At 35.1% G+C, this 14314-nt stretch overlaps 1 protein-coding gene across 16 annotated transcripts in view; it reads right to left on the bottom strand.

The window, feature by feature from the left end:
• The window catches only part of brp (ELKS/RAB6-interacting/CAST family member bruchpilot), a 696927-nt gene that overhangs the window by 2805 nt on the left and 679808 nt on the right, over nt 1–14314 (bottom strand). For all 16 annotated transcript variants that reach the window (XM_076211493.1, XM_076211481.1, XM_076211492.1 and 13 more), the window contains 2 exons: nt 2965–3567; nt 1–1540 (listed from right to left, as the gene is read on the bottom strand). The exon at nt 1–1540 is cut by the window's left edge and continues 2805 nt beyond it. In XM_076211493.1, the coding sequence (XP_076067608.1) occupies nt 3376–3567 (192 nt within the window). In that variant the 3' untranslated portion in view covers nt 1–1540; nt 2965–3375. The remainder of the gene's footprint in view (nt 1541–2964; nt 3568–14314) is intronic.

Genomic DNA, 14314 nt, shown 5'->3' with positions numbered 1-14314 from the left:
ACAGGCTTCGTACGTCCCGCACATTCATTGCGTCACTGTTTGAGTTGAACTTCACCTAAAGTCCTCGTATTTCCCCCTGCATTCTCACTTGAATATTCCTCTCATTTAATAAGGCTTTCCATTGATGCAGTCTTTTCGTTTTATGTATATATATATATATATATATATATATATATATATATATATATATATATATATATAATGTTTTTACTCAAGCATTTTCGACATTCTCTCCCGTTCTCTCTCACTACCTCAGTATCTACTCTCTATCTACCTGTTTCTCTCTCTTTCTCTTGTTCTCTAAAGCTGTACAAAAGAACTTCTACACAATTCAGTTATTCAAGAGAGCTAATAGTACATCAGTCTATTATATTGGTCAAAATTCATCAACATTTCCGTATGATATTTGTGCAATACCAGCCTGCCAAACTATACATTACATTCATACAATTTTATAAATACATAAAGTGCATATGAATATATATACATATGTATACATATATATGCATACATACGTATATATGTATATATATGTGCATATGTATACGTATATTTATATGTATATGCATATGCATATATGTATGTGTTCATACACACGTACATATACAGTATATGCCGATGTATATGTGTATGTATATATATATGTATATATATATGTACATATATAGGAATGTGTATGTGTATATGTGTGTATGTATGTACATTGATATGTACAAGTATATGTACACATGTGTGTATATGTACCTGTAAATGAAAATATTCAGTTGGATATATTTATGTATACATGTATGAATACATGTATACATATATATATATATATATATATAATATATATAAACATAAGTATATAAATGCAGATATATTCATATATTCACTTTCACCAGTACAACAGACCGGAAAGAGAATCACTCACGAATCACCTAAGAAAAAAAAGTCGCCATGTTAAGTTAGCTGCCATACATAGTGGAAACCGCTACTTGTATGTCTGCCCCAACACATTCATTAACCTCTCAACAGAACCAAAAATGTGAGCCAGGCTCGCATTCTTCATTTCCCTTTGGAATTCAACGCCTTTCGTCACTTTTCCACTTCTCTTTCGAAGGTTTGCACTCCATTTCATGTTTCCACGAATGTTTCGTTTCTTCTTAAATTGAAATATTTCGTTCATGCTTCTTTTGGATTTCCAGAACCTTTCTTGTCCTTCGTTTCCAGGATCTACTTCTTGACTGTCGACCCTGGGCTCTTGTACTCGACTCGGCCATCCTTGCACAACTGACCTCTTTAGCGCGGTAATGTACATGACTAACCACGTTAGGAGTACATGACTTTAACCACGTTAGGAGTACGTGACTTTAACCACGTTAGGAGTTAAACTCCTACTAAAAGGTTTGGTGCACCACTGCGCAGCTTGACCGGAAGGGAAGATATAGTAAGAACCTCAGCGAAGTCACTAACAGTTTACTGCGGTGTTCGCAAAACGTCCTATGGAAGATCTTGAACGGGGAGAGCATTATCTTGAATCCTCCGAACGCCACCTTATCTGAGAAGAAGAAATATATTGATAAGAAATAGGGCAACAAAACAAGTTCTAGGATAAAATCAAAAAGCTAAATGACACTGGCATCTAATCTCTTTTCTATAATTATTTCTTGTTCAAAAGCTGAATTCTATGCCTAAGGTCTTATCAACCACTTCATCTAGGAATTAGGGATGAATATTACTGAAGCTTTAAAAAAAATATTGCTGGAAAAAATTAAAGTTTAGTTATGCGGTGACAAGCATGATGATAGTGAATACATGACAGAACATTGTTTGGTTTCCTATGGATTTGAATTTCTTTCACTTTTGTCCATCACGATATCAAAAAATGACAAACTATTATTTTCTATATCTGTCGTGAAATTGATGGAAAGAACCAATTTCTCCAAATGGGAAAGGTTTCTAAATAATTGCAGATACATAACGTGTTATCAAAATGTCTATCAAATGTCATTTGGGCGGAGAATGCTTAATAATAAAACCCTTAAGATGAAATTAGAATGTGTAGATAACTAAGCATTGGGGATAGAGGACTCCCATAGCCATGCCAAAGTTTTAAGTTCAAAATCCTACATTGAAAGAAACTTCGAGTTTATAACACGGCTATTTACATCAATAATGGTGTTAACATGAAGTAACTCATAATTTGCAAGTTCATCGCAAAGGTAAAATAATAGATTACAGACAGGAACACTTGTGAAAAGGGAGGTAAAATCTTAGCTAACCAATATGAAATCCGAAGAGACGTTGAGATTGTTCAATTTATTAAGTTCAGCATCATTACTTATGTCATAATTTGCAAGTTCATCGTAAAAGTAAAATTATAGATTACAGACAGGAACACTTGTGAAAAGGGAGGTAAAATCTTAGCTAACCAATATGAAATCCGAAGAGATGTTGAGATGGTTCAATTTATTAAGTTCAGCATCATTACTTATGTAGGAATCGAAAATTATTCCAACTACCGGAATTAAAAAGTGCACAAGCCGCAACAACAAACTGCAGGAAATTGATCGTATTCAACATGAAAAAGTGATAGCCAAATATTCATAATCTTTCAAGTGATTTCATATATTCTAATAACATAAACGTTGGCAAACTATAAAAGTTTCTTAAGTATATGTTTCTTTATTTTCCGACAATATATCCTGAAGGTGTCTAAATAGCAACTGAACATGCATACATATGTTTGTGTCATTTTGACATTTTGGAAATAAACTCTCCTACTGGGATTCGAACCCTCGCCAGTGGCGTAACGGTACGATCTTCGCCTTCTACGAAGCAAGCCGCTCTGGCGAGGGTTCGAATCCCAGTGTGAGAGTTTATTTCCATGCATACATATGTATATATTTCTTTACATATCTATATCTATACACATATACATCACATTACTATAATGACCAAGTGCTCAATGTATTTCCTTACCGTGTGAGACTAGATATGTAACTGGAAGACTCGAACCACCTAAGAATCAACGACGCCAATTTGTTGGACGGACGAAGTGGAGACTACGATGGAAGAGGAGTTGAGTGGAGGCAGTCGAGGAAGTGGTGGTTACTAAGTTGAGGAAGAGGCGAGGAGGTACTTAATAAAGATAACGAACTAAACATGAAATAAGAATCTGCCCATGGCTGAAAACTCATGGGTCAGTGTTGAATTTTGAGGTTTCAGATGTAGGAAGCGCTTAGTGGTTATTGAGCGAAGTGCTGGTGGACACGAAGGGGGAAAGGAAGAACCACAAGACATATGAAAAAGAAACATGAAGATTACTGTGTAAACAGGAAATAGAAAGCCTGACTATTAGCACCGCAAGCTTTGAGAAAAGAAGAAAAATATCTAAAGAGGTGTTCGGAGGTCCTCCACGCCAGGTCCTGCTCTGTGTCCTCCACCACCTCCTCCACCATCTCCTCCTCCTCCTCCACTTTTTTGTTTTCCTCTTTCAGCGTCTTCATGCATCCTTTTCTCTTCTTCTGAATGTTTTCCTCCCTTGGACCTTTTCTTCTGCTGGTCTTCTGAGCTGCGTCCACCCTGCAAAAGAAATTTCATAATATTAGTCAATAACATTTGAGTGTCTGTTGTATGCCAAGTCTTTTCTTCTTTTTTAGAGTAGGTAATAAGTATACTAGAGAAATCAGGATTGACCAAACTAGAGAAACCAAGAGAGGGCCTGGAAGAAATGCTATGTAATTATGAGGTTCTAGATGTAGTGTATTTCAATGCCCTCAATATCAAGAACGAATTTCAGCAAGTTAAGGTGTATATCAAGTTCAAAACCCTTGATACAGAAGGACAGACATGGCTGGCCAATAAGGAGCTTGAAATTGAGGTTATCATGGCAAAAGTTCCGTTCTTGGGCCACTTCTTTTCATAGTACATATCAACGTTATAGACCATGGACAATTTAAGCTGTGTGGAATAGCAAATTATCACTTGAATCAATTGGACATCAAGTTGGGTCTGATAGAAAACGAGCTACAGGAGTATAGATTTCAGTCGGCCCAACACTGGGTATAAGATCACTATCAGGTTTCAGGACTTTTAACGATCTGAGTAGCGGAGTGGTAACGCTTGAGTTTCACGCTCATAGCTACCAGAGATCAAAGCTCGCGAAGGCCAGGTCTGCTTGTTTGAATTGTGTCGCTGTTACAAGCGAAGTTACTCTCTGGTGTCGTTAGGTCTCGCAGAAAACGAGACATGTATGTATGTGTGGATATATATACAGTATATATATACATATATATATATATATATATATCCATATATATATATATATACATATATATATATACATATATATATATATGTATATATATAAATATAACAAATCAGAATTAGACACTTCGTAGCATCGTTTTGTACATGTTTTCACTCCAAATAGTTTACATTTGGTATTAATTCACATATTCTTTAATGTATCAGATTCTCACATATCTTCTTATGACGTTTACCTGTTCATGATTCACCCCTTTCTAACGAACGAATATAAAAATATCGTAAATACTGCTGTACATTAACACTTTCTTCTTGGTATCAAGATGAGGGAATTATCTTTTGTGTCTGCTGGTGGCTGCATCCTTTGAAGAATGGGCCATCAATGATTCCACCCTGGGTCTTGCTCAAAGGGCAGAATCCTTATACTGAAGCCACAGACAGAAAGGACAATCTGTGTCTATGCAAATGGGGCCCTGACGTAGGTAGGAACAGGTTGGTCTAATCAAAGAGGAGGGGAAGGAGGGACGAGGAGAAAAGAGGGGAGGAAGCCAAGGAGGAACAGAAGGAATAGGAGGATGAATAATAGAAGTTGGAATGGGAAGGAATGGTGAATAGGGAAAACGTGAGAGTGGAAGAGAGTGGAGGGAGGGGAAGGAGAGACGAGGAGACAAGAAGAGGAGTAGAAGTGTAAAGAGTAGAAAGAGTAGGAAAATTAAGAGCACGAGAGGAATGAGGAGAGGAAGAGAGGAGGATATATTTGGATAGATGCAGGGTCTGTGTAGGATAAGTGTATGATTTTACTCTGGCAGCTCCAGTATAAGAGAGATTTTTTGTGTATAAGTATTATATCAGAGAAGAGTAATGTCATAGCACAGTGGAATAAGGCTTGTCTCCCACTATCGCTCTGAAGAAGACTTGTAGTCGAAACGTCAGCAATATAGTGTTCCTACTCCAACCTGCGTTTTCCTACCACGTTTATCACACGTGTGAGTGTATATATATATATATATATATATATATATATATATACACATCAAATCATGAAACGGCCGTGAGCCAGCTTCGAGCCGGGGACCGAGGACCGCGAATCTCGCATACTAACATTCCTATACACAGAGCATTCAAAACAGTCGTTAACCTGACACATATATTAGTATCCAGGGGTCAGATCGCCTAAGATAATACAGCGGGATTTGCGCCCCGGGGTCCCTGTTTCGAAGCTGAATCACGGCCGTTTCATGATTTGAATTAAGTCGTTGTCATAAGCGATTTATATATATATATATATATATATATATATATATATATATATATATATATATATATATATGTATGTATGTATATACAAGGTGCCCCACCAGAGGCTACTAAATAAAATCAAAGCAGATGGCATAGGAGGAAAAATGTTTGAATGAATAAGAGCCTGGATCATTGACAGGAAACAGCGGGGCACAATAAACCGTGTAAAATTCAAATAGGGAACTGTTACTAATGGAGTTCCTCAGGCTTGGTTCTGGGTCCTTTATCGTTCATTATGTATATAAACTACTTGGACAATGGGAATAGTATTGAAGTTAATGAGTTTGCGGACGACACTAAAATAGGATGCCAAATTAGGTCAGGTGAAGACGCCGAGATACTGCAGGAAGATCTTAACAAATTGTTAACATTGTCAGTGATATGGCAAATGGACTTCAATATAGCAAAATGCAGTGTGTTAAACGTAGATTTACTCATACCAGGAAGCAGGTATACCTTAGCATTTTTTTCTTTTTAAGAGAAAACTGAATGTGAGAGAGACTTAGCAGTTCTAGTGAGTCCTGGCCTTAAATCCAGGAAGCAGTGTATTAGCGCCAGGAATACAGTTAACAGAACATTAGGTTTCTTTGCTAGGACCTCTACGAATAAAAGTGCAGAGGTAGTTATCAAACTCTGGCGTTAGTTAGACCCATCCTTGACTATGCGGTACAGTTTTGGTCTCTGTCCTATAGAATGGACATCAATTCACTAAAATCAGGACAAGCTTAGTCACCTTAATTTACACTCTCTGGAAAGACATAGAATTCGGGATGATCTAACAGAGTTGTTCGAGTGGATCAAGGGCTTTAACAAAGGAGATACAGACAAGGTCATCATATTAAGACAACAGGGGAGGACTCGCAGATGTGGATGTAATTAGGACAAATTTAGATTTAAGAAGGAAATAGATAAGAACGGGTTTACCAACAGATTGGTGAACGAATGAAATAGACTTATTAACCATGTAGTGACAGCTGAAACTATCGGTTGTTTTAAGAAAATGTTAGACAACTTTATGGGGATAATAGGTGGTAATGGGCATGGAACTGCCTAGTGTAGACCTTATGGTCTCATGCAGTCTCTTTGCAAGGATAAAAGCTTTGCTAAGACTGGCAAAACTTAAGACTTCTTTCTCGCAAGTGGGGCACAAGATTCTTCAAATAACGCTTTTGAAATTCTATATAAAGCACACACACACACACACACACACACACACACACACACACACACACACACACACACACACACACACACACACACGGTGACGCGGTTGGTAGAGTCCCAGACTGTCAGTACGGCGGCACCTGGTTCGAATCCTGCCCAGGGTTGAAATTATTTCGGTATCGCTGCGCTTCGAGTCGTTACTCCAACTCTCGTGGGCGGGGAGTTGGGCGTGTGTGTGCGTGTAAGGTCATAGCATTACCCATAGATCGGTCATACAAGCTTTGAGCTCTCCTCCGGGAGGGAAATAGCTGTCGATCACGAGTCCAACACGTGTTCCAAAGACCAAGGTGAATCACACACACACACACACACACACACACACACACACACACACACACACACACACACACACACACACACATATATACGCCACGATATCAGTTGTGGTTTCTTTGGTAAATGGCAGAAATCTTATCGGATTTCTCCGGGCCTAACCGCATCTCTGCCACAATCACCACCACAATTACCACCTCAGCCCCAACCTGACCCCGACCACATTAGCTGGCAATAAAGATAAAACGTCCAGCTCGAACCGCATGGTTTCCCAATATGGTCAGCGTCATCTCCTTCCAAGGGTCCTGTTATTAGACAACTGTGAATACTACCGGATTTACGTCTTGGATGGGTTGTAAAAGTAGTTCAACAACTGCAAAGTTATGGCCTGGGAGCAGAAGGTTCTAAGCATTTGTGTTAGTTTTTGATCGCGTGGTGGAGTTAAGGTTATGTAAACGTTTAAAGGTGGCGGCACGCTAGGCATTTCTGGCTAGCATGCTACTTGGTTTTGCTACTTCGTTTGGGTAGAAACGACTTCGGTAACGAGATTTTGTTTTTCAAAATTCCCAAATGTCAAATTACTCTTGCGTCATATATAAAGAAGCTGAAAATGACGAATTAAAAGAAGTTAAACCTAATATACGAATGTTAGACATATTGTGGAGATGTTCTTACGAAAGTCTAGAATATTGTAACCCAAAAGCAAGTAGCAAAAGCAAGTAGCATGTTTGTATAGTGGCCGGGATGTTGGTATAGGTTCTTCATGCGTCGGTTCACGTGAATTAGTGTTACAAGGTTCGTGTGTTTTGGTGAATCTGTCAATCAATCCATTGTTTGCTCAATCTTCACTAGTGGGAAACCCGCGGCCCTACAGTGTCTGGCAACGGTCCTCAGAACCTCCCATAGGTCTCTAGCAGAAAGAAATTTTGGATTGTTCTTTGTTCTGTATCATTGTGGATTTTTTTTTTTCTTTACGGGTTTAAAGAGGCAGTGGGAGATCAATCACCGGTTGATAACTCCTCATGTGTGAACAGGTGTAAGAAATACGACTGAGGTTATGTCCGGGGACCGAGTGACAACCCCTCAGGGCTGCACCTGATGGAGGTGAATAGGTTGACGGGTTTTAAGAATGGGTAGCTTTGCAATCCATCTTGCAGCATATATTCATCATTGGTCCCTGGTCATGATAATATCGATGAGTAGAGGTTATCGCACAAGGCTACTTTTCCTCCAGTCTCCAGTTAATCGGCGGTACTTCCCACCTCCAGCACATTTTCCGCCGTAAAATTACTATGGTAAAATATTCATTTTTCTCAACAATTTACAAAGAATGTCATTTGATATCCTAATACTACTATTACTACTAATAATAATATTACAACTGTTACTACTGATACTACTATTACTACTGCTGTTACTATTACTACTGCTGTTACTAGTACTACTACTATTACTACTACTATTACTACTACTAAAATTAATACTACTATACTATTACTACTACTACCACTGTTACTACTACTCCTAATACTATTACTATTACTACTATCACTACTTCTAGTATTACTACTACTATTGTTATTACTACTAATACTATTACAACTATTACTGTTACTATTACTATTACTACAACTACTAATACCACTATTACTACTACTAATACTATAACGACTATTACTACTATACTATTACTACTACCACTGTACTACTGTTACTATTAGTATTATTAATATTAATACTACCACCATTATTACTATTACTACGACTATTACCACCACTACTATTACTTATAGTACTAGTACTAGTGTTACTACTACTGTTAATGTAATTGTTACTAATATTATAACTAATAGTAGTAGTAACAGTGGTGGTAGTAATAGTAGTGCTACTAATATTAGTAATAGTAATGGTAGTAGTACTAGTAGTAATAATAGAAGTACTAGTAGTAGTAGTACTACTAGTGGTAACATAAGTACTTCTATTAATAGTACTACTACTAGTAGTTTTACTAGTAGTAGTAGTAGTAATAGTGGTAGTGCTACTAGTAGTAGTAATAGTAGTGGGAAAATAGTAGTAGTAGTAATAGTAGTAGTAGTACTACTATTCCTATCAATACTTCTAGTATTACTACTATTACTACTAATATTAATAGTACTATTGCTACTAGTATTACTATTGCAACTACTATTACTAATAGTAAAATATTACTAATATTACTTCTACTATTAATACTAATATTACTATTTTATTACTACTATTAATACTAATACTATTAGTGCTACTATTACTAATAATACAACTATTACTAATACTACTAGTACTACTACTATTCTACTCTTACTACTAGTATAATTACTATTACTCCTGCTACTAATACTATTACTATTGTTACTACTATTTCTATTACAACTAGTATTACTACTGCTGCTGTTAATAGTAATAGTAGTAGCAGAATTAGTAGTATAGTATTAGTAGTAGTAATAGCAATAGTAGTGGTAAAAGTAGCAATAGTACTAGAAGTAAAAGAAGTAATAGTAATAGTAGTATTAGAAGTAATAGTAGTAATAGAAGTAATATTAGTAATAGAAGTAATATTAGTAATAGAAGTAATATTAGTAATAGAAGTGATATCAGTAATAGAAGTGATATCAGTAATAGAAGTGATATCAGTAATAGAAGTGATATCAGTAATAGAAGTGATATCAGTAATAGAAGTGATATCAGTAATAGAAGTGATATCAGTAATAGAAGTGATATCAGTAATAGAAGTGATATCAGTAATAGAAGTGATATCAGTAATAGAAGTAATAGTAGAAATAGAAGTAATACATACATACATACATATACCAAGGCTTTTTCCCCCTTACAAGGGAGGTAGCCAAAAAGGGAAAGGCATAAAAACACTCCCACCCATTTCATCCCCAAATACACTCCACACCCCTCCCACCCTTCCTCTCATCTGAGCACCTCCTGGATGACGGGTCATCCCTGCACCCCGCCCACCGCCCTGGGTCAGAAGCAGTGTCGCAAGACACAGTACATCCACAGCAAGGCCGCTTCATTTAATCGGCGACCCCCCCTCTCCGTTCCCCTTTGCATATAAGGAGAGGACGGGGAGAAATCCCTTCGGGCTGCGTCAAAATTTACTCACACATACATACCACCCCCCCCCACCCCCCCCCGCCCACACCTCCTCACGCCCTCACAACATCACCCATATACAACCATTCTCCACTCTCCTCTGTCTTCCGTCCTCTCCCTTCCTTCTTCAACAGAGATTACCGTCTTCCCAAATGATCCATTCACCCCATCCATCCACCTCATCCTAGGACGTCCCCTCATGTTCACTCCCTCCACATCTGCCTTCCATACCTCTTTTACTAGTCTTTCTTCACTCATTCTTTCCATGTGTCCAAACCATCCTAATATTCTTTCATCAACCCTCTCTCCCAAATCCTTTTTCACCCCCTGGTCTCCTCCTCACCTCCTCATTTCTCACTCTATCTAGCCTAGTAACCCCCGCCATACTTCTCAGACACCTCATCTCAAACACATTCAAACTCCTTCTCTCTTCTTCTCTTATGTTCCACGTTTCTGCCCCATACAGTGCTGTTGGCACAATCACTCCTTCATACAGTCTCCTCTTCGCATCCATTCCCAAATGTCTATTTCTCATTACACTCTTTAAACCACCAAGGCATTTACTCGCTTCTCTCAATCTACATTCTACCTCCACCTTCACTCCACCTTTTCCTGCTACACTTGCACCCAAGTATCTAAAACTATCCACTTCCTCCAGTCGCTCTCCCTTAAATAGAAGTGATATCAGTAATAGAAGTAATAGTAGAAATAGAAGTAATAGTAGTAGTAGAAGCATTAGTAGTAGTGGAAGCAATAGTAGTAGTGGAAGCAATAGTAGTAGTGGAAGCAATGGTAGTAGTGGAAGCAATGGTAGTAGTGGAAGCAATAGTAGTGATAGAAGTAGTAGCAAAAGTAGTAGTAATAGTAGTAGTAATAGTAATAATAGTAGTAGTAGCAATAGTAGTAGTAATAGTAGTAGTAGTAAAAGTATTAATAGTAATGGTAGTAGTAGTAATACTAGTAGCAGTAGTAATAGTAGTAGCAATAGTAGTATTACTACTATTACTACTATTGCTACTAGTATAACTACCACTATTACTACTACTACTACTATTACTACAACTATTACTATTACTACTACTACCACTATTACTACTACTCTTACTACTAGTATTACTACCACTACTATTACTACAACTATTACTACTACTATTACTATTACTACTATTACTACTATTACTACTACTATTACTACTATCACTACTACTATTATACTACTAGTAGTAATAGAAGTTATAATAGTAGTAATAGTAATGTTAGTAGTAATGGTAGTGGTAGTAATACAAGTGTTAGTAGTAGTAATAGTAGTAGCAATAGTAGTGATAGTAGTAGTAGGATTACTAGAAGTAATAGTAGTAGTAAAAGTAGTATTAATAGTAATAGTAGTAATGGTAGTAGTAATAATAGTAGTAGTAATAGTAGTATTAATAATAAAAGTAGTAGTAATGGTAGTATTAGTAGTAGTAATAATAGTAGTAGTAGTAGCAATAGTAGTATTACTACTATTACTACAAATACTATTACTACTATTGCTACTAATACTACTATTACTACTACTATTAATACTACCACTATTACTACTACTGCTATTAATACTATTACTACAACTATTACTACTATTACTACTACTACTACTATTACTACAACTATTACTATTACTACTACTACCACTATTACTACTACTCTTACTACTAGTATTACTACCACTACTATTACTACTACTATTATACTAGTAGTAGTAATAGAAGTTGTTATAATAGTAGTAGTAATAGTAGTGGTAGTAATAGTAGGATTACTAGAAGTACTAGTAGTAGTAGTAGTAGTAGTAGTATTAATAGTAGTAGTAAAAGTAGTATTAATAGTAATAGTAGTAATGGTAGTAGTAATAATAGTAGTAGTAATAGTAGTATTAATAATAAAAGTAGTAGTAATGGTAGTATTAGTAGTAGTAATAATAGTAGTAGTAGTAGCAATAGTAGTATTACTACTATTACTACAAATACTATTACTACTATTGCTACTAATACTACTATTACTACTACTATTAATACTATTACTACCACTTCTACTATTATTACTATTACTACTACTATTACTATCGTTACCACTATTACTACTACTATTACTATCGTTACCACTATTACTACTACTATTACTATCGTTACCACTATTACTACTACTATTACTATCGTTACCACTATTACTACTACTATTACTATCGTTACCACTAATACTACTACCACTATAATTACTACTACTACTATTACTACTATCACTACTACTACTATTACTACTATTATACTACTAGTAATAGAAATGGTTATAATAGTAGTAATAATAGTAATATTAGTAGCAATAGTAGAAATAGTAATAGTAGTAGTAGTAATAGTTGTAGTAGTAATAGAAGTGGTAGTAGTAGTACTAGTAGGAGTACTAGAAGTACTAGTACTAGTAGTAGTAGTAGTAGTATTAATAGTAAAAGTAAAAGTAGTATTAATAGTAATAGTAGTAATGGTGGTAGTAGTAGTAATAATAGTAGTATTACTACTACTACTACTACTTTTACTACTACTATTACTACTACTACCACTACTATTTGTACTTTATATTACTACTACTATCACTACTACTACTATTATACTAGTAGTAGTAATAGAAGTGGTTATATTAGTAGTAATAGTAGTGGTAGTAATACTAGTAATAATAGTAATAGTAATAGTAGTAGTAATAGTTGTAGTAATAGTGAAAGTAGTAGTACTAGTAGTAGTACTACTAGTAGTACTAGAAGTAATAGTACTAGTAGTAATAGTACTAGTAGTAGTAGTATTAATAGTAGAAATAAAAGTAGTATTAATAGTAATAGTAGTACTGGTAGTAGTAATAATAGTAATAGTAGTAGCAATAGTAGTATTACTACTATTACTACTACTATTACTATTGCTACTAATACTACAATTACTGTTACTATTATTACTACTATTACTACTATTGCTACTAATTCTACTATTAATACTATTACTACTATTACTACTACTACTATTACTATTACTACTACTTTTACCACTACTATTACTACTAGTATTACTACCACTACTATTACTACTACTATTACTACTACTATTACTACTACTACTTTTACTACTACTTTTACTACTAGTATTACTACCACTACTATTACTACTACTATTATACTATTGGTAGTAGTAATAGAAGTGGTTATAATAGTAATAGTAGTAATAGTAATAGTAGTAGTAATAGTTGTAGTAATAGTGGTAGTAGTAGTACTAGTAGTAGTACTACTAGTAGTACTAGAAGTAATAGTACTAGTAGTAGTAGTATTAATAGTAAAAATAAAAGTAGTATTAATAGTAATAGTAGTACTGGTAGTAGTAATAATAGTAGTAATAGTAGTAGCAATAGTAGTATTACTACTATTACTACTACTATTACTATTGCTACTAATACTACTATTACTACTACTATTACTACTACTATTACTACTACTATTACTACCACTTCTACTACTATTACTACTATTACTACTATTACAAATACTATTACTACTACCACTACTATTACTATCACTACTACTTTTACCACTACTATTACTACTAGTATTACTACCACTATTACTACTACTATTATACTATTGGTAGTAATAGAAGTGGTTATAATAGTAATAGTAGTAGTAATAGTAATAGTGGTAGTAATACTAGTCATAGTAGTAGTAATAGTAGTAGTAGTAATAGTAGTGGTAAAATTAGTAGTAATACTAATAGTAGTAGTAATAGTAGTAATAATAGTAACAGTAGTAGTAATGTTAGTAATAGTAGTAATAGTAGTGGTAGTAATACTAGTAGTAGTACTAATAGAAACGGTAGTAGCAATAGCAGTAATAGTAGTAGTAATAGTAGTGGTTGTAGTAGTAATAGTAGTAGTGGTAGTAGTAGTAGTAGTAGAACTAGTAGTACTAGAAGTAATAGTAGTATTAGTACTAGTAGTAGTAGTAAAAGTAGTATTAATTGTAGTATTAATAGTAATAGTAGTAATTGTAGTAATGGTAGTAGTAATAGTAGTAATAATAGTAATAGTAGTAGTAATGATAATAGTAGTAATAGTAGTGGTA

The sequence above is a fragment of the Oratosquilla oratoria genome, chromosome 28 (genome assembly GCF_046742065.1).
Source record: "Oratosquilla oratoria isolate Oo_2021 chromosome 28, ASM4674206v1, whole genome shotgun sequence".
Classification (NCBI taxonomy): domain Eukaryota; kingdom Metazoa; phylum Arthropoda; class Malacostraca; order Stomatopoda; family Squillidae; genus Oratosquilla; species Oratosquilla oratoria.
Note: the sequence above shows the minus strand (reverse complement) of the source record. Positions and strands in the feature narration are given on the sequence as shown.